We start from the raw sequence: 25656 nt of genomic DNA, 5'->3' as shown, positions 1-25656 counted from the left end.
GCCGCCTGTATCGCTCCATCAAACCGTACGCTGCCCGATCGCTCCATCACAGCCTTGTGCCGGACGCCCCAAAATCTCCCTGTGCCCATCGGTGGAGGCACCGGGGTGATGCTCTGAGGCTGGGGCCGCACCTGGCCCTGTGCCCCGCGCCGGGGATGGACCAGAGCCCCTTCCCGATGTGCCTCCGGGGGCACGGTGACGCTCGAGCGCCGACGGGGCGAAGGTGGCGATGGGCAAGGAGCGAACGCTTCCCCCACTGACCACGCTCACACAGCAAGTTGCAGCTGTAGTTTTATTTCCTTTTGTGAAAAATAACAGGGTTTCAAGGGGAAAACCCTCCCCCACCCAGGGCTCAGCCCTGGATCCCGCCCACCCCAGCATGACTGCGGGAAGGAGCAGGGCCGACGGCGCGGCATCCTCAGGGCAGGATCCGGCTCCTCGCTGCGAGGGAGCGAAGGCGATCGCTGTGGCTGGGGGCAGAGCCGCGGGACGGGAGGACTTGGGAGCGCCCGGAGGCACCGGGTCAGCAGCCGGTGTTTCTGCTCTTGCCTCCAGGACGGAGCGCCGGCGGCGGCTCAGCTCCCACCACGTCCGGCGCCGGCATTGCCTGTGCGCGGCAGTGCCGGGCCATGGGCAGCGATGGGCCCTGCGGCGGCGACGGGCCCTCGGCCCGCGCCCACGGTCAGCTCGCAGGAGGTTTCCATCAGCGGCAGCTTGCGGAGGGTTTATTTTCTTTTTTTTTTTTTCCTTTTTTCCTTTTTTTTAATAAAAACAGTCTTTAGGTCGACTGCTGGCAGCAGCTCTGAGCAGAAAGCCCCTTCCTCCAGAGTCTGCTTACAAAAAAGAGTTCAGAAAGGGTCAAATATTGACCAATAATGGTTTTGGCTGCATTTGAAATCTTGATTGTGGCTTCTGCAATGTACAGCAGGGAGGGGACGGATGGGACGGGACGAGGGGGGGGACGAGTTTTTCCCTTAGTCAGCAGGTTTGGTGACCAGGGAAAGGGGCTGCGTTTGCAGCACGGCCAGGGCAGCCTGCGGGGACGGGATGGCAGCCGCGAAGGACGGAGGCGAGGACAAAAGAGCCGTGGAGGGCACCGAGGTGAAGGGGATGGGTCTGGAGAGGAGCGAGGGTGGGCTGCCGAGGCTCGAGGAGGAGGAGGAGGAAGAGGAGGAAGAGGAGGCGGCTTTGCCCGAGAGGAAGGCGGCCGAATGCACGGTGAGCTGAGCCCTGGCCTCCGGCTTGGTGGTGAGCGAGAGGGGCTGAGCCTGTTCGGAGTGGGTGGCAGCCGGCGCGGCCGGGGATGCCAAGGCAGCTGACGGCGTGGCGGGCGAATCCAGCATGCTGCCGTGGGAGGACGCGGGGCTGTCGCACGGTTTCTCGGCTGGCAGGTACTGCACGCACGGCTTCTTGCTCTTGGATGCCAGGGAGCCTGCGAGCGATGGAGGACAGCGTGAGCGGCCAAAAGCCAGAGGAGGGAGGAGGCTGGCAGGGGGGATACTCACTCTCCGTGTCGTGGCTTTGCTGCTGGGCCAGCTTCTCTCGCTTTCTCTTCTTTTTCTTGCCCTGGAAAATATGATAAAGTCCTTAACGTGGCTTTCTGTCACCAGAGAGCCCTTGGGGGCTGCTCGACGCATGAGACCGCGGGGGGGAACAGGGCTGACGGTGCCCCAGAGCAGCTCACAGGGATGCAGGAGCTGCTGAGGGTGGCAGGGCGCTCCCCAGGGACGCAGCGCCATCGTCCACCACCCAAACCCCGACCTCCCACCAGCCAAGCCCCCTGGGAGAGGAGCCATCTGGGAACCCCGCAAGGGGTCAGGCGGGGAGACCTCCTCCCGGCCAGTCCCCGTGGCCGCGGGGCTTGGCGGGGCTGCACTTACGTAGTTGTCCCGCGCCGACCACGTCGGGTAGAGCTGCGAGTGCAGCTGCCGCTCTTTCCGCGCGAGCTCGTAGTACTTTGCCTGCTCCTCCCGCGACAGCGAGTGCCACTGCAGGGGGGAGAAGAGACCACGCTGCAAACCCCAAAGTCACGCTGCAAACCCCAAAGCCATGCTGCAGACCCCCAACACCATGCTGGAGACCCCCAAAGCCATGCTGCAAACCCCAAAGCCATGCTGCAGACCCAAAAGCCATGCTGCAAACCCCAAAGCCATGCTGCAGACCCAAAAGCCATGCTGCAGACCCCAAAAGCCATGCTGCAGAGCCCAAAGCCATGCTGCAAACCCCAAAAGCCATGCTGCAGACCCCAAAAGCCATGCTGCAGACCCCAAAAGCCATGCTGCAGAGCCCAAAGCCATGCTGCAAACCCCAAAAGCCATGCTGCAGACCCCAAAAGCCATGCTGCAGACCCCAAAAGCCATGCTGCAGAGCCCAAAGCCATGCTGCAGACCCCAAAAGCCATGCTGCAGAGCCCAAAGCCATGCTGCAAACCCCAAAAGCCATGCTGCAGACCCCAAAAGCCATGCTGCAAACTGCAAGTTCATGCTGCAAACCCCAAGGTCATGCTGCAAACCCAAAAGCCCACTGCTGGCCCCGAGGACACGCTGCCCTGGGGCTGCAGGGCCCCCAGCCAGCCCCAGCACGTCGCCATCCCGTTGCCACCCAGGTCCCCATGAGCTCCCTGGGACCTCCGGGGCCGGAGATGCCCCAGGACAAGGGATCAAGCCATGGGGAGAGGTGGAATGAAGGGGGCTGAAAGCCATTTCAAGGTCACAAATGGGCAGCACGTGGGCGCTAAGCCAGAGCTGAGATGCCCGTACCCGCCTGCCCAGGATCTGGTTGATGGCAGCACTCTCCTTCAGCGTGCACTCGGCCACCACCTTGGCCCTCATCTCCTTCATGTACAACATGAAGGCGTTGAGCGGCTTCTTGATGTGGGGTTTCTTCTCCTCTTCCTTCTTCACAGTGACGGGGGATTTCCTGCAACGAGCAAGATGATCAGGACCTGCTGATGCTCTGGGGACGAGCTCCCGTCCCCAGGGCCATCCCTTCCCGTCCCCGACTCACGAGTTGCCGCCGGGGCTGACGCTGGGCTGGGTGGGTTCCTGCTTCACAATGGGCGAGACGATGGTCGGGTGTGGGATGCCCGACGGGTGCAGCCCGTGGGTGGGCGGTGGGACCATGTGTGGGGAGAAACGGCTGGACATCAAACTGCAGCGGGAGTGGGAGGGGAGGGCTCGTCAGCTCCCCACGGGCACCAACAGCCCCCAGTTTCCACTCCAAATCCTCCTGAGAACCTCCTGGGTTAAGAGACCACCAGCCCCAACCCAGCTGGGGTCCGGTTTTACACTGGATCCTGCCCCAACTTGCAGGATGGTGACATGGACCCAGCCTAAGCAGTTCCCTGAGCCCATGGGACGTTGCTTTCCCCCCACAGAATCTCCCGTGGGGACTACCTGCACCCTCCCAGGTGTATTTTCAGCTGAGGATGCCACCGCAACCTCCTGGGGCCGGTCCGTGCCCGTGGAGAGCAGGGCGTCCCCGGGAGCGCCCGCTGCCGATGCTGCATCGCCCTCAGGGAAGCGGCCAAAAACCCGCTGCCGGAGCCAGGACACCCAAGGAGGGTCCGTCATCCCAGCCGAGACCCACCTGGACATGGAGGCGTTCATGGCGAGGGCAGGGTAGGGGTGCCGAAAGCCGCCGGGAGGGATGGAGTACACGGGCTGTCCTTGCCTGCAAATGCACCAGCTTTAGTGGACAAAATATCCCTCCCCAATTCACGGGGGCCCTCGGACCGCTCCATGGCTGATCTCCATCCCACAGATTCCCAAGATTTCCAGTGCTGGGGAGTCCCTCCCTTCCCAACCCCTGGAGCTCTTGGCATCCCACCACTGTTGATAAAGCAGATAAAATGGGAAGAGGCGGAGGCTCTCAGGGGGATGTGGGGCTCAGGGGGACGTGGGGCTCACAGGACCTGCCCGGGGACAGGGGCACGGAGGAGGGAGTGATCCCCCAGCCCAGGGTCGAGCCCACCCTTACTGCGGCACGAGCCAGCCCAGGGGGTGCGGGATCTGGCCCACGGCTCCTGGCGACAGCGGGTAATAGGGGGGCAGCTCGGACGGGTGCGGCGGCCGTGGGATTCCTGCGGAGGGAGGGAGGGACCAAGGAGAAGCGGCATTAAAACACGGACATGGCAGCCTCCGAGCACCCTGTCTGCCTCTGAGTGCCCCACCTCCCTCCAAGCACCCCATCTGCCCCGGAGAGTCCCATCTGCCTCCCAGTTCCCCATCTCTCTCCGAGCATCCTGTGTGCTGCTGAGCACCCTGTCTCCCTCCGAGCACCCCATCTGCCTCTGAGCATCCCATCTGCTGCTGAGCACCCCGTCTGCATCGCAGCACCCCATCTCTCTCTGAGTGTCCTGTCTGCTGCCATCACATCTCCCTCCGAGCACCCCGTCTCCCCCTGTCTGCAGCAAAAAGGCGAGGATGCTGAGATAGCCATAACAGAGACCTGGAGGGATCCCCACGCACCCCAGCCAAGCCTGTGACCAGGCAAGGACCCCACCCCTGACACCGGCCGCGTGCCCTTCCCACCGCACAAGGACCAGGCTGTGAAAACCATGCGGGAAGCAGAGGGGCCATCCGCTGGAGAGCACCCCATTCCCAGGACGGCATCGATACCGTCACCCTCCCCCTGCTCACCCAAACGCGTCTGGCGCCACGTCCCTCCCCTGCTCTCACCCGTCTTTGGGTCGATCTCCGGTGAGAGGTGGCCAGGCGGCGAGCCTGGCGAGAAGTGGTCATTGCTGTAGGTGATGAGCGGCGTCAGCGGGTGCATGTGATGGGCGTGCTGCACCACCGGGACCTTGTTTGACTGTGGGGCAGCGAGGAAGAGCATGTGGGAGGGTGAAACGATGGCCACCCCCCGCAAAAACCCACCCTGTGGGCATCGTATCGGCATCACAGGGGGCTGGAGCGGGGTTTCCCCCTGAGAACCCCTTCAGCCCCACGGGATTTGGCTGCTCTTACCAAGTGCGCGGGCGAGGGCGAGCGGCTGTCCTTCAGCGTGGCACCGGCGGGCACGTCCAGCAGCGGCCACTTCATCTGCAGGTACTGCAGGAGAGCCGGGCTGACGCCCTCCTCCAGCCCCCCAAAACCCCCCAGCCCCGACACGTCCCCCCCAGCCCCCGCGGCACGCTTGGCTGGGAACACCCCAACGCATGGAGGGCTCTGGGGGCTGCTGGCAAAGGGCTTTTGGGGGCACACACGACTGTTTTCAGCCCCTACGGACCCCGTAAATGGTGCAAAGCCCCAAATGATATGAAACCCCAAATCCCAAACCCCAAATCTCTGCCCCAAATGGTGCAAAGCCCCAGACCCCAAATCCCTGCCCCAGATGGTATAAAGCCCAACCCCTGCTCGGTGCTCTCTTGTGCGGTAGCCACGAGCCCCCACCTGGCCTCCTCACAATTCCTGACGCCACCTTTCCCTACCCCAAAACCAGATTTTTTGGGACACGGCGATGCCTGGAGCAGCACACCACAAGCCATGATTGCCGTGCCCTGGTCCCTGGGGCACCAGCCCCGAATTTCTGGAGTGTGAGAAACCAGCCCCATATCGCAACGAGGGATGGGGGGGGAGGCAAATACAGGGCTTTTTCTTTGGCTTTTCCCCCTCCCTGGCTTAAACCTGGCTGCAGCACACAGGTTTGTCTCCCTGGCACTGGACGTAAGTGGCCCCCGAAAGAAAGGTGCTTTGTGTTGTGTTTTGCGGCAGAGAGGGGCCGGAGGCATTTCCCGGCAGACGGCGGGAGGGAGGCGCGTCCCGCGAGATGCCGGCGCTGGGGAATGTGGCCTGGACGGGCTGCAGCTGCGCGCAGGAATTTCCCTGCCGTACAAACCTTCCTGATCCGAAGCAGCTGGAAGGAAAACCCAGCGAGGAGCTGCAGGGAGTATTAACTCTTCCCTGGCTGGACAGAGGCATCCGCGCCTGCATTGCCTCCTGCAGCCCCCCAGAGCATCCTGTGTCCCCCCCACAGCATCACCTCCTGCTTTTCCCCAGTCTTGAGCATCCCTCCCGCATCCCCAGCATCCCCCCTGCAACCCCTCCTGCACCTCCAGCATCCCCCCGCCCCTCCAGTACCCCCCCATCTCCAGTATCCCCTCCTCCATCCCCAGTATCCCCCTCCTGCATCTCCAGTAACCCACCCTCCATCTCCAGTAATCCCTCCTATGTCTCCAGGATCCCTCCCAGCATATCCAGTACTCCCCCCCGGTGTCCAGTATCCCCCCTCCATCTCCAGCACCCCCCAGCACCCCCGCACTCGGCCGCACCACCGCGTCCAGCGCCTCTGGGTGACCCCGCATCGCGGCCCAGCGGCCCGGCCAAGCTGGGAGAAGACGCGGCGCTGCCCGTGGGGACAATCCCACCAGCAATCTGAGGCCACCCTGTGCCGACGGCAGCGCCACGAGGGCACCGCAGGAAACCCCGCCGGCTGCAACACGGTCCCGACAAAGCCCGATATGAGGATTTCCCATGACCCAACCGCTCCTGCAGCCAACAGCACGGGGAATCCCCTAAAAACCTGCTTCACCGCCTAAACCAGGCACCCCACGTCCAAGCCCCATCCCGCACACAGGGATGCTCCAGCACCCCGGTCCCGATGCCTCCGCGCGTTCTCCCCGAGGAGATTTTTTGACACCACCGGGATAACGGCAGCGAGACGGACCCGTCGGTGCCGGAGAGCCGTAACCGGATCTGGCCCTCGGCCGTTGCTCCGAAGGCCGGTTGTGGAGGAGGCAGGGAGCCAGGGCGCCGCGCGCACTCGGAGCACGCTTGGTATGTGAGCGGCCCCGTGACCTGCGCGGGCTCACGCCGTGACCTGCCGCACACCCTGCGCTCCCGAGTACAGTAGGAGCCGTTTCCTGAAGTGCTGCCTTTGATGCATCCTCCAAATCTGGGTGATCAAAGGCGACGGGCTGTGGTGGGGAAGCCCCGGGGCCTGGCTGCCGTACAACTCCGGGCTGGTTCCAAACAGCCGAGTGCTGCTGCCGCCGCCCCGCGCGCCACCAAAGCTGCAGCGTGGCGTTGACAGGGAGAGGGTTTCGGCTAGAGATGCTCCCAGGCTGGCTGCGGTGACATCCGCGGCTGGGGTGATGTCTGAGGTGCCCCAACATCCCCATGGCCATAACTGGGTGATGCCTGAGGTGCCCAGAGCATCCTTACAACCATGCTGGGGTGATGCATGAGGTGCTCTCAGCATACCCATGGCCATGCCAGGGTGAGGTTCATGGTGCCCCAACATAACCGTGGCCACGCCAGGGTGAGGCTCAAGGTGCCCCAACATCCCCGTGGCCATGCCCGGGTGAGGCTCAAGGTGCCCCAATATCCCCGTGGCCATGCCCGGGTGAGGCTCAAGGTGCCCCAACATCCCCGTGGCCATGCCAGGGTGAGGCTCAAGGTGCCCCAACATCCCCGTGGCCATGCCAGGGTGAGGCTCAAGGTGCCCCAACATCCCCGTGGCCATGCCCGGGTGAGGCTCAAGGTGCCCCAACATCCCCGTGGCCATGCCAGGGTGAGGCTCAAGGTGCCCCAACATCCCCGTGGCCATGCCCGGGTGAGGCTCAAGGTGCCCCAACATCCTCGTGGCCATGCCCGGGTGAGGCTCAAGGTGCCCCAACATCCCCGTGGCCATGCCAGGGTGAGGCTCAAGGTGCCCCAACATCCTCGTGGCCATGCCAGGGTGAGGCTCAAGGTGCCCCAACATCCCCGTGGCCATGCCAGGGTGAGGCTCAAGGTGCCCCAACATCCCCGTGGCCATGCCAGGGTGATACAGGGGATGCTTCGACATCCCCACGGCTGCACTGGGGCACCGCACAAGATATCCTGACGCCTCCACGATGGAACACAAGGCAATGCATGAGATGCCCTGGGCATCCCTGTGGCTGTGCCTGGGTGATGCACGAGATATCCCGACATCCCTATGTCCATGCCTGGGGCGATGCACGAGGTGCCCGGAGCATCCCTGCACCGATGCCAGGGTGACATACGGGACAGCCCAACCTCCCCGTGGCTGTACCGGTCCAAGACACGAGACGCCCTGAGCATCCCCACGGCTGAACTGGGACAACACACGACATATGCCGACACCCCCGTGCCGGGGGCGATACCCGAGGTGCCCGGAGCATCCCCACAGCCACGCTCGGATGACGCACACAGTACCCAACTATCCCTACCACCGTGCCGGGGTGATGCCACCCACGGTGCCCCCGCCATGCCGGGTCCCGCGCCGGGGCGAGGCGGGAGATGCCCCCCATGTCCCTGACGGGTGCCTTCAGCTCCGCCTCGCCGTCCCCTGCCCGCTGCCCCCATCACAAAGGGGACTTTCTCATCTATTCTGTAAGCGGAGAAGCCGCTGGGGGACAGCGGCTGGGGAAAGGCCGCATATATAAAAGGCTGCTTCTCATTTTGAAGCCATTTCAGGAGGCCGGGGAGGGGAGAGGAAGGGGGGACCCTTTCAAAATATACAAAGAGGGGGGGAGCTGGCGAACGGTTCAGTGGTAATGTGGAAAAATGAAGCCCCCCTCAGCCCCCCGCCCCTTCCATTGGCCCCAGCCTGGACACAGCTCCCACTGTACCACCACGTGCAGGAACCACGCGCGAGCGGCAGATTGGAGCTATTAAAAAAAAAAAAAAAAAAAAGAAGAAAATAGTTGAAAATCGGTCACATTCCAGAGAGATTAGAGCAAGTTCTGGTTCCTCGTTACCAGCCACCCCCCAATTAAAAGCAGGGAGTTAACCCCTTCTCTGCCGGAGCTGTAGGACCACAATAAAGCCTCCTGTCTGTCCGTCCGTCCCCTCCCCGGGGTGCGGTGAGCCCCCACCAGCAGACAGCCACCCCGCGGCCCCAGCAGCCGGAGGAAGGGCTGGCGGCGGCACGCCAGGGGCCGGGGTGCCGGGGTGGGGGTCGCGCCGCGTGGCAGCAGCGGCATTTCGCCTCCGCGCTCGGGGAGGAGGTGCAAACGCCACAGGATCCCCTAATGCCCAATTACGGTCTTTAATGAGCGGATTTCCTCTCCTCTTCCGCATGTGGGGCTCAATCCCGGCTGGGACGTTTTCCCTGGGAAGGGGGGAAAGCACCGCTGGAAAAGTCCTGGCTGGCGGCAGGGCTGGTGTCGTGTGCCCCGGCGTTACGTGTCTGGCATTACGTGTCCCACCGTTGCGTGTCCTGGTGTGGCATGACGTGGCTTCACGTGTCCCAGCACCTTGTGTCTTGGTGTTGCGTGTCCCCGGATTGCGTGTCCTGCTGTTGCGCGTCCCAGCACCTCACGGCCCAAGATTGCATGTCCCCGCATCATGCGTCTTGCCATCGCATGGATCGTATGTCCCAGGACTGCATATCGCGGCGTTGCACATCCCAGCGCTGCGTGTCTTGGTGTTGCGTGTCCGGCACCGCGTGCCCCGGCATCGCGTGTCCTCCCGACGTTGCGCGTCCCGGCGTTGCACATCCCATCACTCATCCCGAAGTTGCGTGCCCCAGCGAGGCGGCACAGGGTCGCAGCAGGCTCCTCTCTGCTGGGCTCGAAGGCTCAGGCTCTGCAGCCACCAGCCTCTCGTTTGGGGAGAGAAACGGTCTGTTTGGGACCTGAGCCGGTGTTTTCTCCCAGGTGAAATGGTACCCGCAGGCGCCGGGGATGGAAAGCCCCCGTGCTGGCTTTTCCCTTTGCCCGCGCGTGCTCCAGCCCCGAGATGACCCGGCAGGAACCACCGTGGAGAAGGTCCATGCGGTGCCGGCACCCGGCCACTCCAGCCCCATCCCCAAAACCCCGCGGGCAAGCTGGAAAGCGTCCGGGGAAGCATCCCACTGGCACGTCCCCAGCGTCCATCCCTCCCACGCCACCTCCGTCCCCGGGCGCAGCCTGGGGCAGGCGGTAGTGGGGGGGATAGTGACCCCAAATTGCCCGTCCCCACGACGTCCCCTTTTCCAGCCCGAATTTCCAGGGCTTTGCAAAGCCTCCGGGCTCAGCAAGCCCGAACGCGGCCCCGCCGCAGCCCCCGCTGACCCCCCCCCAGCCCTCCTCGCTCCCAGCCTGTTTACACAGCTGTGGGATAACTGACAGCTCGCCCTTCCCCCTCCCACCTCTGCTCCGGCCCTTTTTCCCCAAAATATATCCCAAAATCATGCTGGGGGAGAAGGAAAAGGCCGAGCATTGGGGCAGCAAATGGGCTTTTGTGGGATGTTTAATGGAACCCCTGAAAATCTTCATCTGGGTGTTGGATGCTCCGGTCCCCCCCGGCATCCCAAAATGCTGCCGCTGAGCAGCACCACCAGCTCGTCTGGGTTAAAACTGATTATATTTGGCTCCTAACAGCTCACGGGGTCAGAGAGGTGCGATTTTTGAGAGAAATGGGTTTTCTACATTGCCTTATTTGATAAAACTTTGTGCCTGGGAGCAAAAAGCTGGACACCCCACCCCCCCCGCCCGAAAGCTACCCCAGCAGGAGATTCCAGGGCTGCAAACCTGCGAATGAGGTTTTGGTGCAAAGCAGGATGTGGGGAGGGGTCTGCAGGTGGTGAGCCTCAAAACGGGATAGAAACTAGGGGAGGGGGAAGGGGAAAGAGGGGGGAAGGGGGGGGAAGAGAGGAGGAAAACCAGGGAGGAAGGGGCGGAAGGGGAGAAATGGGGGGGAAAGGGGGAAAGAAAAGGGGGGGAGAGAAAAGGCTGTGGGGGAAAGGGGGAGGAAAAAGGGGGGGAGGAAAAAGGGGGGGAGGAAAAAGGGGGGGAGGAAAAAGGCCTTCCTGAAGGCGATAACAGACGAAGAAAAGTCCCACTTAGAGGGAAAAGGCAAGTGAATGGGTCAGCAGCGCACCAGCCGCGGGGGTTCTGGTCCCCTTGGAGCGGGAAATGGAGGCAAGGAAGGGGCCGGGAAGAAATGGAAAGAGGGACCCAGTTTCTCGCCTTCCTGTGCTGGGTGTCAGGTGTCCTTCGAGCTCGAATAAATCACCTTAACACCCAAGAAAAGGGGGAAAAACCCAAAAAGCATCCTGGCCCCGCACAGCCCATCGCCCGTCCCACATCCCTGTGCGGGGAGCTGCCGCGTTCCGCTTCCCCGCGGATAATTAGGGAGGGAGAAATCCCAATTACAGCTGGGATTTACAGCCCAAGAAACAAGCCGTAAATCCTCGCCCCCCCCCCCCCCCCGCCTCGCTCCCCTCTGAGCCGCTTCCCAGCCAAATAATCTCCTCCAGATGTTGGCTGTGAATGCCGGGATGGCAGTTTCCAGTGGGGACGAGACCTTTTGGAGGGTCTCCCGCATCCCTACATCCCACCAAGGAGAACCCCAATAATTCCTGGTGGGGTTATTTCTTTTCCTATCAGGGTTCAGGGTTTTTAAAGGGCTGCAAAGGGGCAATATGGGGCACGATGCTGCGTCTCAGCTCGTCCCCACAGCTCACAGCGGTCCCTCCTGGCATTTCTAGGGTGGCACAAGCCAGGCAAAGGCTGTCGCAGGTGGGGACACTGATCTGGGAGTGAGAATGGTGCAGCGCCGGGAGTTCGCAGCCCCTCAAGAAAGGATGCCTGACTGTTCCCACACCGCAGCCCAAACCCATCAGCCGGTGGCACACGGACGCTGGCATGAACCGGGCAGGAAATGCCAACGGCGCTGGGATGGAAAACCAGAAATAAACGCTGGGAGCTGAAAAATATGCCAAAAAACCCCCATCTGGGATGAGCTCGGAGAGGTGGTGCTTAAAGCTGACCTTGTCTCTAGCCACGGATCCCCACGTCACCACGCTGGGGATGGGGGTGGCATCTGCTGATGAGCTTGGCCCCGGCTGCGGCGCTGCGGAGGAAGGTGGCCAGGGAAAGGCGGGGTGGGAGGGATGGTAGGAAGCAGGGTGAAGCTGGTGGGGGCTGGAGCATCGCCAGGATGCTGGCCAAGCTGCCTTGTGGGCAGCCCACGGGGACCTTGGCATGGGGATGCTACCCCGAGCATCCTTCATGTGCAGACGCGCCACAAGCACCCCTCACCCATGGGCGCCATGAGCATCCCTCGCCCATGGGCGCCACGAGCATCCCTCGCCCATGGGCACCACGAGCATCCCTCGCCCATGGGCGCCACGAGCATCCCTCGCCCATGGGCGCCACGAGCATCCCTCGCCCATGGGCGCCACGAGCATCCCTCGCCCATGGGCGCCACGAGCATCCCTCGCCCATGGGCGCCACGAGCATCCCTCACCCATGGGCGCCATGAGCATCCCTCGCCCATGGGCGCCGCAAGCATCCCTCGCCCATGGGCACCACGAGCATCCCTCAACAATGGGCGCCACGAGCATCCCTCACCCATGGGCGCCACGAGCATCCCTCACCCATGGGCGCCACGAGCATCCCTCGCCCATGGGCGCCACGAGCATCCCTCACCCATGGGTGCCATGAGCATCCCTCACCCATGGGCGCCACGAGCATCCCTCGCCCATGGGCGCCACGAGCATCCCTCACCCATGGGCGCCACGAGCATCCCTCGCCCATGGGCGCCACGAGCATCCCTCACCCATGGGCACCACGAGCATCCCTCGCCCATGGGCGCCACGAGCATCCCTCACCCATGGGTGCCATGAGCATCCCTCACCCATGGGCGCCACGAGCATCCCTCGCCCATGGGCGCCACGAGCATCCCTCGCCCATGGGCACCACGAGCATCCCTCAACAATGGGCGCCACGAGCATCCCTCGCCCATGGGTGCCACGAGCATCCCTCGCCCATGGGCGCCATGAGCATCCCTCACCCATGGGCGCCACGAGCATCCCTCGCCCATGGGCGCCACGAGCATCCCTCGCCCATGGGCGCCACGAGCATCCCTCGCCCATGGGCGCCACGAGCATCCCTCGCCCATGGGCACCATGAGCATCCCTCGCCCATGGGCACCACGAGCATCCCTCGCCCATGGGCACCATGAGCATCCCTCACCCATGGGCACCACGAGCATCCCTCACCCATGGGCGCCACGAGCATCCCTCACCCATGGGTGCCACGAGCATCCCTCACCCATGGGCGCCACGAGCATCCCTCACCCATGGGCGCCACGAGCATCCCTCGCCCATGGGCGCCGCGAGCATCCCTCACCCATGGGCGCCATGAGCATCCCTCAACAATGGGTGCCATGAGCATCCCTCACCCATGGGCGCCACGAGCATCCCTCACCCATGGGTGCCATGAGCATCCCTCACCCATGGGCACCACGAGCATCCCTCACCCATGGGCGCCACGAGCATCCCTCACCCATGGGCACCATGAGCATCCCTCACCCATGGGCGCCACGAGCATCCCTCACCCATGGGCGCCACGAGCATCCCTCACCCATGGGCGCCACGAGCATCCCTCGCCCATGGGTGCCATGAGCATCCCTCACCCATGGGCGCCACGAGCATCCCTCGCCCATGGGCGCCACGAGCACCCCTCGCCCATGGGCGCCGCGAGCATCCCTCACCCATGGGCACCACGAGCATCCCTCACCCATGGGCGCCATGAGCATCCCTCACCCATGGGCACCACGAGCATCCCTCACCCATGGGCGCCATGAGCATCCCTCACCCATGGGCACCACGAGCATCCCTCGCCCATGGGCACCACGAGCATCCCTCGCCCATGGGCGCCACGAGCATCCCTCACCCATGGGCGCCGCGAGCATCCCTCGCCCATGGGCGCCACGAGCATCCCTCAACAATGGGTGCCACGAGCATCCCTCGCCCATGGGCGCCACGAGCATCCCTCACCCATGGGCGCCACGAGCATCCCTCAACCATGGGCGCCATGAGCATCCCTCAACAATGGGCGCCACGAGCATCCCTCAACAATGGGCGCCACGAGCATCCCTCGCCCATGGGCGCCACGAGCATCCCTCGCCCATGGGCGCCACGAGCATCCCTCACCCATGGGCACCACGAGCATCCCTCACCCATGGGCGCCACGAGCATCCCTCGCCCATGGGCGCCACGAGCATCCCTCACCCATGGGCGCCACGAGCATCCCTCTCCCATGGGCGCCACGAGCATCCCTCACCCATGGGCGCCACGAGCATCCCTCACCCATGGGCGCCACGAGCATCCCTCAACCATGGGCGCCACGAGCATCCCTCGCCCATGGGCGCCACGAGCATCCCTCACCCATGGGCACCACGAGCATCCCTCAACCATGGGCGCCACGAGCATCCCTCGCCCATGGGCACCACGAGCATCCCTCAACAATGGGTGCCATGAGCATCCCTCACCCATGGGCACCATGAGCATCCCTCAACAATGGGTGCCATGAGCATCCCTCAACAATGGGCGCCGCGAGCATCCCTCACCCATGGGCGCCACGAGCATCCCTCACCCATGGGCGCCGCGAGCATCCCTCGCCCATGGGCGCCACGAGCATCCCTCAACAATGGGTGCCACGAGCATCCCTCGCCCATGGGCGCCACGAGCATCCCTCACCCATGGGCGCCGCGAGCATCCCTCGCCCATGGGCGCCACGAGCATCCCTCAACAATGGGTGCCACGAGCATCCCTCGCCCATGGGCGCCACGAGCATCCCTCACCCATGGGCGCCACGAGCATCCCTCAACCATGGGCGCCATGAGCATCCCTCAACAATGGGCGCCACGAGCATCCCTCAACAATGGGCGCCACGAGCATCCCTCGCCCATGGGCGCCACGAGCATCCCTCGCCCATGGGCGCCACGAGCATCCCTCACCCCTGGGCACCACGAGCATCCCTCACCCATGGGCGCCACGAGCATCCCTCGCCCATGGGCGCCACGAGCATCCCTCACCCATGGGCGCCACGAGCATCCCTCTCCCATGGGCGCCACGAGCATCCCTCACCCATGGGCGCCACGAGCATCCCTCACCCATGGGCGCCACGAGCATCCCTCAACCATGGGCGCCACGAGCATCCCTCGCCCATGGGCGCCACGAGCATCCCTCACCCATGGGCACCACGAGCATCCCTCAACCATGGGCGCCACGAGCATCCCTCGCCCATGGGCACCACGAGCATCCCTCAACAATGGGTGCCATGAGCATCCCTCACCCATGGGCACCATGAGCATCCCTCAACAATGGGTGCCATGAGCATCCCTCAACAATGGGCGCCGCGAGCATCCCTCACCCATGGGCGCCGCGAGCATCCCTCGCCCATGGGCGCCACGAGCATCCCTCAACAATGGGCGCCACGAGCATCCCTCACCCATGGGCACCACGAGCATCCCTCACCCATGGGCGCCACGAGCATCCCTCGCCCATGGGCGCCACGAGCATCCCTCGCCCATGGGCGCCACGAGCATCCCTCGCCCATGGGCGCCACGAGCATCCCTCGCCCATGGGCGCCACGAGCATCCCTCGCCCATGGGCGCCACGAGCATCCCTCACCCATGGGCGCCACGAGCATCCCTCAACAATGGGCGCCACGAGCATCCCTCGCCCCTGGGCACCACGAGCATCCCTCACCCATGGGCGCCACGAGCATCCCTCACCCATGGGCGCCACGAGCATCCCTCGCCCATGGGCACCACGAGCATCCCTCACCCATGGGCGCCACGAGCATCCCTCGCCCATGGGCGCCACGAGCATCCCTCGCCCATGGGCGCCACGAGCATCCCTCGCCCATGGGCGCCACGAGCATCCCTCACCCATGGGCGCCACGAGCATCCCTCAACAATGGGCGCCACGAGCATCCCTCGCCCATGGGCACCACGAGCATCCCTCAACCATGGGCGCCATGAGCATCCCTCAACCATGGGCGCCATGAGCATCCCTCGCCCCTGGGCACCACGAGCATCCCTCACCCATGGGCGCCACGAGCATCCCTCGCCCATGGGCGCCACGAGCATCCCTGAACAATGGGTGCCACGAGCATCCCTCACCCATGGGCACCACGAGCATCCCTCACCCATGGGCGCCACGAGCATCCCTCACCCATGGGCGCCACGAGCATCCCTCACCCATGGGCGCCACGAGCATCCCTCAACCATGGGCACCACGAGCATCCCTCAACAATGGGCACCACGAGCATCCCTCAACAATGGGCGCCACGAGCATCCCTCGCCCATGGGCACCACGAGCATCCCTCAACAATGGGCGCCACGAGCATCCCTCACCCATGGGCGCCACGAGCATCCCTCACCCATGGGCACCACGAGCATCCCTCACCCATGGGCACCACGAGCATCCCTCACCCATGGGTGCCACGAGCATCCCTCACCCATGGGCACCACGAGCATCCCTCACCCATGGGCGCCACGAGCATCCCTCGCCCATGGGCGCCACGAGCATCCCTCAACAATGGGCGCCACGAGCATCCCTCGCCCATGGGCACCACGAGCATCCCTCACCCATGGGCGCCACGAGCATCCCTCACCCATGGGCGCCGCAAGCATCCCTCGCCCCTGGGCACCACGAGCATCCCTCACCCATGGGCGCCACGAGCATCCCTCGCCCATGGGCGCCACGAGCATCCCTCACCCATGGGCGCCACGAGCATCCCTCACCCATGGGTGCCACGAGCATCCCTCACCCATGGGCACCACGAGCATCCCTCGCCCATGGGCACCACGAGCATCCCTCAACAATGGGTGCCATGAGCATCCCTCACCCATGGGCGCCACGAGCATCCCTCGCCCATGGGCGCCACGAGCATCCCTCAACAATGGGCGCCACGAGCATCCCTCACCCATGGGCGCCACGAGCATCCCTCATGCATGCACCCAGCCACTGAAAAAGAAACACGGGCGCACGCCGGGAACGCAGACCGCCAGCAGTTCCCTCCCCGCTCCCCAAACCTGGCGGCAACAAGTTTCCCCCCCGCTGCCCCGAGGCTTTTGTCTGCAGCTTTCAGCTCCCGTCCATCACGCTGAATGGCTCCATTCATCCCGCGCTCAGGCGGCGGCTGCATCCGCCGGGGGATCCCAGCGGGCGCAGAGGGCTCATCCCCGCCCTGGCGAAAATATCCCACCATCTCCGAAACCCCCCGCTGGAGCGTCCCTGGGTGTGGGGGGACACAACACGCGACATCCAGCCGGGGAAGGTGTTTTAACACACTTTTGCACGTGTAAAATCTTTAAGATCCCATCCAAAGTATGTGGATGATGGAAAAAGTCACTTGAAGCCACGCTGTCGCAGGAGTTTGGGGTGAAGGGGGTCCCGTCGCAGTGCCACGCACCCACTGGCCACAAACCCCATGATTTGGGGGGCTGATACTTCTGGGGATGCATCTCTGCATCCTGCCAGGCAACGCTGCGCCCAGGCTCAGGGGAGCACCAAGGGAGTCCCGTACCCCCAGCAGCACCCATCGGACAACGGGGGGGTCCTGTGCCCCCAGCAGCACCCATGGGACACCAGCTCACCCAGCATCACAGCGTGCCTACCTCCCCTACCCACTGCCATGCCTCCAGGTGGGATTCCCAGGGCTCAGAGGTTCCCAGGGCATGCACAGGGTGACATCACTGCCAAAAAAACACCCCAAAGAAAGAAGCCAGCCGTGAAACCACACACCATCCTCACCCCTTCCTCCTACTCCTCCCTGGGGTACCTTCACCCAGCCCATCACACCCCAACCCATCCCTTCTCCCCCCAAAACACCCTCAAACCCTGATACGAGCAGAGGGACAGGACGCAGCGCACGCCCAACCTCCCCCTGCCCTTAACCCTCCTCTTCCTCCAGCCGGGATGCGCTGGGCGCTTCTCGCCGGGTTCCTCTTTCCCCCGCTCCCGCCAGCGACTTCAAGGAAGAAAAACTAATGAAAAGCAGCTGCTCAGAATACCAGAAAGATGATGAATGCGCGTTAAGTCCCCTTAACAAAACCAGGTCTTATGAGAGTCGCCTGGAGCACTTACTTCATTGCTTTAATTTGGGAATCGTGTTGGAAAAGGGAGGGAGGAGGGAGAGGTTGGGGGGGTTTAGTGGAAACCTCCTGGAGGTCTCATTTAGTCCCCCATGTCCCTCCCCCTCAAAAAAAAAAAAACCCAGGGTAATTAGCCGAATAGCATAATTAAGAAGGAGACATAAAGGGGCCATTGTGTGCGAAGGCTCAACAGGCAGGAGCACCTCCGCGAGGGGAAACTGAGGCACGGGGAGGGTTTGCTGCCGGGAGGGATGTGATCGGCCCGGCAGCTGTGCGGGGTGAGAGGAAGAAGCCAAAAAGTGTGAAAAATCCTTTTTTTTTTTTCCTTAATATTTTCCAGGTGGGGAAGGCAGCCCATGCCACTGCTGCGAGGGGGGGGGGAAATCCCAAATAAACCAGCAAATCCCAAGGAGGTGCCTGGAGCTCGACCGGCGAAGGACGAAGTCAGAGGATGCCGAGCACCAAGCGAGTCCCCGCAGCCAAAAAAATCCCCCCCCCGACCCACCACCTCCATCCCGCATCCCGATGAGCGCACGCCAAAACCCTCCCCGCTCAGCCAGAGCCGCCGCCGGAGCCTCCAGCAAGACCCGCCTGGTTTTCGGAGCAACCCTTTTTCTTGCCAAAAATCTATATTTTAATCATTTTTCTTGGCAGCCGCATGGTTAAGAGGATATATTTTCTTTTGCAGACAGATATGCCTCTGTATTGCAGCCCGCGTGGGGATCGCGAGCTCATCTCAGGAATGGGGAAAAAAAAGCCGAAACAAGCCCAGGTTATGGGGTTTTTTTTCCCTCATTTATTTTGGGACCGCAACCCGCCGATGTGCATTAATTACACCAGCATGCATTAATTACACCGGCGTGGCGTTGTTGCAGGGCGTGGGGGGCTGTTTGGGTGCCTCGGCTGAATTTCCACGCCTGAGGAAGGTTCGGGTTTATTTAAACACTCGCCTCCAGACTCGAATTCCTGGGGTTAAACTGCCTTTTTTATTATTATTATTATTATTATTTTGGAGGGGGGAAATAATGACAATCCCGTGTGAGGAGGTTTTTTTATCCGCCAACGCATGGTCTCGCCTTCGCCTCCTCTCGCCTTCGCCTCCCCAGCAGTGCCCGTCCGGTTTGGGGATGCTGAGGGGCCGGTTCCCATCCCTTCCCCTCCCCAAGCCAGGGATCGGAGGACACCAGGGACTGGACAAGGATACCAGGGTGCGGTTTTGCCCCGGTAGCGATCCGGCTTGTTCTGGGCTCGGGATAAAAACACGTTGGCTCCAAATGATCCTGATGGGATGGATCCAGCGCCGCGGCGGCAGGGGTTTGCGTCCGCCCAGCTCACGGTGCCGGTGCTTGCCCGGAGCTTTTCCTTTCCATCCTGCCTTGGGTACCCTTGTGGTTTTGGGAATCACAGCTCCCACGCTCCTAAGGAACCAAACCCAGCCTCGGGGTCCCCAATTCCTGATTCCTGGTGTGCTCCTGGGGGAAACCAGGCTAAAACGCTGCTCCAAACGGCAATGCCATCATAACACCCTGCCAAACTCCTCCATCGGCTTAGAGGAGCCTGAAAAAATACCCCCCTGGCCAGGAATCGCCAGAAAAATGATACCGGAGGGGACACCCCAAATTTTAGGGTCCCATTTGAAAATTACACGGACGATATTGGAGCCGAGTGATTTAATCCAGCAAAAGGGCAGGAATACCCCTTCGCTTCGGTGCCTGGCGGGTTTGCGCGGGGATGGAGGCAATGATCCTGCTTCAGGGAGTGGAGAAATGCAAAAAGCGCCGGCGTGGCTGCCCATTACTCCAAAAAACCAAGTCCTCCAGCGGTTTCACCGCTGCCAGGTCCAACACCTGCACCTGTGGATCCCCAGCATCCTTCGCCCCCCCCCGGCTGCCTCCTCGGAGCATCTCCCAGGCGCGGAGATTTGCAGGGCTTTGGAATCTTCCTTTTTCAAGCGGTTCAACCCACAGCCCCCCAGCTGAGGGATGGCAAGGATGCTACGGCCACTGGGATGGCCGGATCCTGCGGATCAGCTCGTTTCCTCCAGCGGCTGTGGCGGGGGGGGTGAAAGAAGGAAACAGGAAAAAAAAAAGCTCCCAGGGCTGCTTGGTGGCCTCCCGCCTCCTACCACCTCTGCGCTTCACGTGTCGGGTCTTGCCTCGAAGCCTCCCGGGACGAGGGCGGGCGGCGGATTTGCCGGCGCAGAGCTCGGTGCCCTCGGGAGATGCTGCCGTGCGGGGACGCTGCGCCCAGCCAGATCTGGCGCGGGCTCGGGGACGCTGCGCCCGCTGCGACGCAGTCCGGGCTCGCCAGCATCATGATGTCCCGGGAGCCAGGGGGGGCGATCCCTGCGCCGCTGCTTCGGCGGGACCACGTGGGAAGGGGGAGTTTTGCTGACCAGCGCAGAGCTCAGATGCTTTCATCGCATGAGTGGCTGCAGGATACAGCGGGGCCTCACCCTGCCCTGGCAGCACAGCAAATTCAGCTCCAAAAGCCACCTCTGGTAGCATCAAGACATGACGTACACCCGCAAAATCCTCCCAGAACCCCAAGTTTGCTCCTGGTGCGAAGCCCCTCACTTGCTCGGCGCCCCGGGCTCGGCTCTGCACAAAACTGCCCCAAATCCAGCGGGATTCGGCCCCAATCTGGGGCTTTCCCATCCCCACTCATCCCTCCGGTCCTTTTCCAGGTTCAACATCAACCAGGGTCCAAAACCAGGATGCAACATCAGCTCTTCTCCCATCCCCTTTTCATTAATCCCTCTTTCTGGGATTCATTAAATCATCGTTAGTCGCTGTTTTCTATGAATCCCAACCCCTCTCCCTTTTAATTATCCCTTATTCTTCACCGGTATTTGGGATCGGGGCCAGTTGTGCATCATCTCCGAAACATAATAACACCAGAAGTGACAAATTGGGAATAGACCCTCCATCCGGCACCCGGCCGCTGGCCAGACGCAGGGAAGTCTCTCCAATCCCCCGCCCTCCCCGGCCCGGGATTTACGCTCGACGGCCATTCAAACCAGTTGCTTCCAATAAAGCAAAAGCAAGGAAACCTCTCCCCAGAAAATCTAGAGAACTTTCCACACAACACCACCAGAAGCCAGGATCCCGGCCGGCCAGCTCGGGATTTTAAGCCATTTTAATTTGCCGTCCTATATATATATTCCGTACGGTAACGCAGCTTCCTCTAGAGCCCGGGGAACAACAACGTGCTTAAAACCATCAGGTGCCACCACCACGGAGCCAGAAATACACCCAGAGAACCACGAGCGTGGCGCGATGCTCCAGCCCAGGATGCGGCGGGTACCAGAGCCAGGGACCGCATCCCCGCCGGGGGGCAGAGAAACCCCCCCGGGATGCCATCGGGGTACCGGGGAGGGGAAACTGAGGCAGGTCAGAGCCCTGTATGGCACGGCTTGTGTTTAGAAAATAGGTTTATATTTCTAAAATAGGCTTCTATCTCTAGATTAGCTTCACACTTCCAGACCAAGTGGGTGTTTGGGCTGGTTCGGGTGCAGACGGATGCTGGCGAGGCTGGGGGGCGTCAATCCCACTCTCTTTCCCCCCCCCCCCATCTAATGCTCGCTCAATTTGCTTAATCAGTTTTCTAAACGCCAAAGGAGGGACAGACAATGTCAGCCCATTAAGAGCTTTAAAAAGTCGAAGGGAGTCCTTTTAAATGAGAAAAGCGGCGCAGCAGCTCAGGGTCAGGTTTCGGGGCCCGGGGCGAGGCCGCCCCCCCAGCTTCCCACCCCCCCCCCGGGGTGCACCTCCCCTGGAAGGGGCAAGGTGAACCAAAAAACCCAATTTCTTCCTTTTTTTTTTTTTTTTTTTTTTTAGCACCGGGCGGTTGCTTTCCTTCGGGACGGGGCGGGAGGCTTGGCCGGAGCCGAAGTGGGGGCCGAGCATCCCTAAAAAGGGGGCGCGGGGGGATCCCGGGGGGGGTCGGGGGGCACTTACGGTGCGGGCGCCACCGGGGGAGAGGGCTCCATTGGCGAGGTAGGGGCTGCCCAGCTCGGGGAGCATCAGGAAGGGGTAGCCGGGGTAGGGGGGGCCCTTAAAAAAACCCCCATCTTGTTGTCGTCTGACCACTGGGGAGAGAAGTGGGGGGGGGTCAGGAGGTGGCGGAGGGGGGGAATGCTCCTGGGGGGGGACAAGGATGGGATCATGGGGGAGCCATGGGTGGGTCCCTCTGGGGGTGCCCAAGTCCCTGGGGGGTCGTCCGTGGTTCGAGGGGAGTGAGGGGGGTCGCGGTCCCCGCGGGAGGGGGGTCCAAGCACCCGTTCTTCCGGTGGGGGTCTCGGTTGCAGAGACGGGGGGTGGTGGTCATGGGTCTGAGCCCCCCACTTGGGGGGGCCTGGATAGGTCCCTCTGGGGGTACCCAAGCCCCTTGGGGGGGGTCCCTGGTTCTTCTTGGGGGGCTCCCAGCTGCTGGGGGGGAGCGCGACCCCCGCGGGACGAGTGGTCCCGGTTGCAGTGGGTGGGGGTCTGCGCTGGCGGCGGGGAGCGGGGGGTTCCGAGCCATGTTCCTCCGGGGGGGTGGGGGAGTGAGGGGCACTGACCCATCCGCGGGGAAGCGACGGGGGACCGGTTACCGGGGAGGGGGCGGGACTTGGGGGGGTCAGGCTCACATCGGGGGCGGGGGCGCGCGTCGGGACCGGTTCCTCCGGTGGAGGGGAGGCGGAGAACACGGGGAGGGGGGGGGGACACGGGGGGGAACACGGGGGGGTCCCGCCCGCAGCCGGGGGCGGAAACAAAGAACTTGAGAAGTGTCGGATGGTCCCGGGGGGATGCGGCGGGGAGCGGGAGCGGGGGGGGGGGGAAGGGGCGCGGGGCGGGGGGGGGCGCGGGAGCGGGGCCGGTACCTTCTGCCAAATAGTCCCGCGGCTTCTGGAAAGTTTCCCGGGGCTGCGGGGGCCGCTCCGCCTGCGGGGAGAGCGCGGTGAGCGGGGCCGGGCGGGGGTCGCCGCCCCCCCCCCCCGCCCCCGACATCCCCCGGGCTCACCTCGGAGTCGGAGCCGGTGCCGGTGCCGGTGCCGGTACCGCGGTTCTCGGTCTCGCTGACCAGGGAGGACTTGAGCTCGTCCAGGTCCCCGTGGGCCGAGCCGCGCCCCGCGCCCTTGTCCTGCTCCTCGCCCTCGTCCTGGAAGGCGATGAGCTCGTCGGGGGCCCCCAGGTCGTCCCCCCCCGCCGGTTCCAGCTGCGGCATGGTGGGGGTCCGGCCCCGCCGCCCGCTCCGGCACCGCCGGGCCCCCGCCGCCGCCGCCGCCGCCGCCCGGGAGGGTCGGGAATGCGCGGGGCGGCGGGGGGAGGAGGAGCCCGGCTGCAAACCGACACCGCGGGGCAGGGCAGGGCTCTCGCACCGCCCCGCCACCGGCCCCGCCGCCCGGCCCGGCCCGGCCCCGCGCCCGGAGGATCGGCCCACAGGGCGCCGGCCGGCGGCGGGGGCTCCCCGGCACCACCCGCGGCCCCCCAGCCCTTCCAGGGGCTCCCCGGCTCCTCCGGGGTCCCCCCAGCCCACCCGCGGTCTTCCCATCCCATCCAGGGACCCCGATCCTGTCCGTGTCCCTCCATCCCGCACAGGTCCCCCCATCCCGTCCAGGGTCCCCCCATCCCGTCTGAGACGCCCCACCCCATCCGGGTCCCCCCACCCCATCGGGATCCCCCCAGCCCACCCGCGGTCTCCCCATCCCATCCAGGGACCCCGATCCCATCCGTGTCCCTCCATCCTACCCAGGTCCCCCCATCCCATCTGGATCCTCCCATCCCACACTGGGTCCCCCCCCCCCCATACTATGCAGCCTCCCCCATTCTGCCCAGGGACCCCCCCATCCTCTCTGAGTCCCTCCACCCCATCTGGATCCATCCATCTCACCCAGGGTCCCCCCCATCCCATCCGAGTCTCTCCACCCCCTCCAGGTCCCCCCACACATTGTGAGCCCCACCTTCCTGTCCAGGGTCCCCTCATCTCATCCAGAGTTCCTCTACCCCCTCCAGGGTACCCCACCGGAGGTTCCCCGTCCCACCCAGGGTGTCACCTCCCACATGGGTGTCCCCATCCCACCCAGGCTGACACCTCCCAGGGGTACACCCATCCTGCTTAAGTTGTCCCTACCCTGCCCCATCCTATTCAGGTGTCCCCATCGATCTGGGTGACCCTGTCCCACCCAAGGTGCCCCCATCCCACCAGGGGCCTGCTGGGGTGCCCTATCCCATTTGGGTTCCTCCATGTAGCTGGAGAACCCCCACCCCACCCAGGGTGACCCTGTCCCTCCAGGGTCGCCCCATCCCACTGAGGTGGCCCCTCCTATCCATGTGTCCCTACACACCTGGATGTCCCCAAGCTGCCCAGGTGTTCCCATCCCACCAGGGTGCCCTGGTCACCCACATCAGTGGGGGGCTCAGAGGGGGCTTCCAGTCCTGCCCCACACTGGGGCAGGGTGCCAGGGTCCCACCACGGCACCCGTGCAGCTCCAAGCCAGCCTGGAGGACAGACCCATTGGAAAACCCTTTTTCCCCCCTTTTCCTCGCAGGGTGGGCTCGTCACCCTGTGACGGGGACACATGGGAGGGATGGGTGCTCACCCCACTGCCCACCACCCGAGGGACTTTCAGGATGGCACCAAAGAGGGCTTCGTCCAGCATCCCCAAGCAATTGCCTTCACCCCATCCCACCGCCCGCAGCCTGACTGTGACCCTCCACCTCCGGCCGGACCTGGCACCTCCCCATTTTACCAGATACCGAGAAGAATCCCCAAATCCCCCCGGGGCCACAAGCCTCTCCCCACCCCTCCCCGCCGGGCCGGCAGCCCCTTGCTCCGCTCCACAAAGGTTCTTCAGTTGCTTTGCCTGAAATACTCCATGAAAAGCCTTTTGTAACATCTAAATAACTGGTGACCCCGGTCCCCCCTGCCCAAGTTTCTCAAGGAACAGCGAGAGGCAGCTGCAGGGTATCGTGCTGGCCGGCCCTTCCCCGCTCCCAGTCCTCCAGATGTTTTATTACCCTGCTTTTAATTAACATTTCCATCCATGCGCTGAATGGGGAGTTCACATCTGCCCCTTCCCAGGCAGCTCCTGGCTCTGCCTTTAGGGGTAGCTGTGGCAGGGAGAGCCCTCCCATGTGGGGTGCGGATGTGTCCGGCGGCTGCGTGAGCCCCGGGCTGCTAAAAAATATAAATAACCACTTAAAGCGTTATTTTTCCCAACTTTATCCCAGCTGGGAGATAATAATGCACGGCGTGAGGCCATGAAGGAGCGAGGACGTAGCCGGTTCCCTGCATGGGACACGTCCCATGGACTGTCCCACACCAGCGCTCCCCAGCTGACCCCCAGCTCTGCAAGAACCCAAGGAAGAACACAGGAGCTGCCAGCGCTGTGGTTTTGGGGTCTTTGCACGTCCTAAAAGCCCAAGAGAGCCTCCACAACGGGTTTGGCGGCATCATCAGAAGGCAGCTGGTGCTCTGGAGGCAAAACCTCATGGCAACTCATTCCCAAGATGTTCCCAAGGCCTGTCCGGCCCTGTTAAGTGATAATTAAGAGCATCCTGGCTGGGCAGGTGGGATGGGAGGTCCGTGAGATGGGGGGGGTGACGGTGGGATGGGGTGATGGTGGGATGGGAGGTCCGTGAGATGGGGGGTGTGATGGTGGGATGGGAGGTCCGTGAGATGGAGGGGGTGATGGTGGGATGGGAGGTCCATGAGATGGGGGGTGTGATGGTGGGATTGGGAGGTCTGTGAGATGGAGGGCGTGATGGTGGGATGGGAGGTCCGTGAGATGGAGAAGGTGGCGTCAGGGTGGGAGCCCTTGGAAACCGTCTCACACAATGTTTTGCCACTG

The 25656-nt window shown here is 63.5% G+C and overlaps 1 protein-coding gene across 1 annotated transcript; it reads right to left on the bottom strand.

The window, feature by feature from the left end:
- Positions 1-278: 278 nt before the first annotated feature.
- Positions 279-23146, bottom strand: TCF7L1 (transcription factor 7 like 1). The gene is made up of 12 exons (XM_064472560.1): positions 22827-23146; positions 22687-22747; positions 21782-21912; positions 4968-5051; positions 4680-4812; positions 3979-4081; positions 3589-3672; positions 3007-3150; positions 2760-2919; positions 1881-1988; positions 1506-1566; positions 279-1432 (listed from the first exon to the last, which is right to left on the bottom strand). The coding sequence occupies exons 1-12, from the start codon at positions 23028-23030 to the stop codon at positions 975-977; spliced, it is 1731 nt and encodes a 576-aa protein (XP_064328630.1). The 5' UTR covers positions 23031-23146; the 3' UTR covers positions 279-974.
- Positions 23147-25656: the final 2510 nt, after the last annotated feature.

The sequence above is a fragment of the Phalacrocorax carbo genome, chromosome 24 (assembly GCF_963921805.1).
Source record: "Phalacrocorax carbo chromosome 24, bPhaCar2.1, whole genome shotgun sequence".
NCBI classification, from domain to species: domain Eukaryota; kingdom Metazoa; phylum Chordata; class Aves; order Suliformes; family Phalacrocoracidae; genus Phalacrocorax; species Phalacrocorax carbo.
The sequence above is the reverse complement of the archived record's forward strand: the minus strand, read 5'-3'. Positions and strand labels throughout refer to the sequence as shown.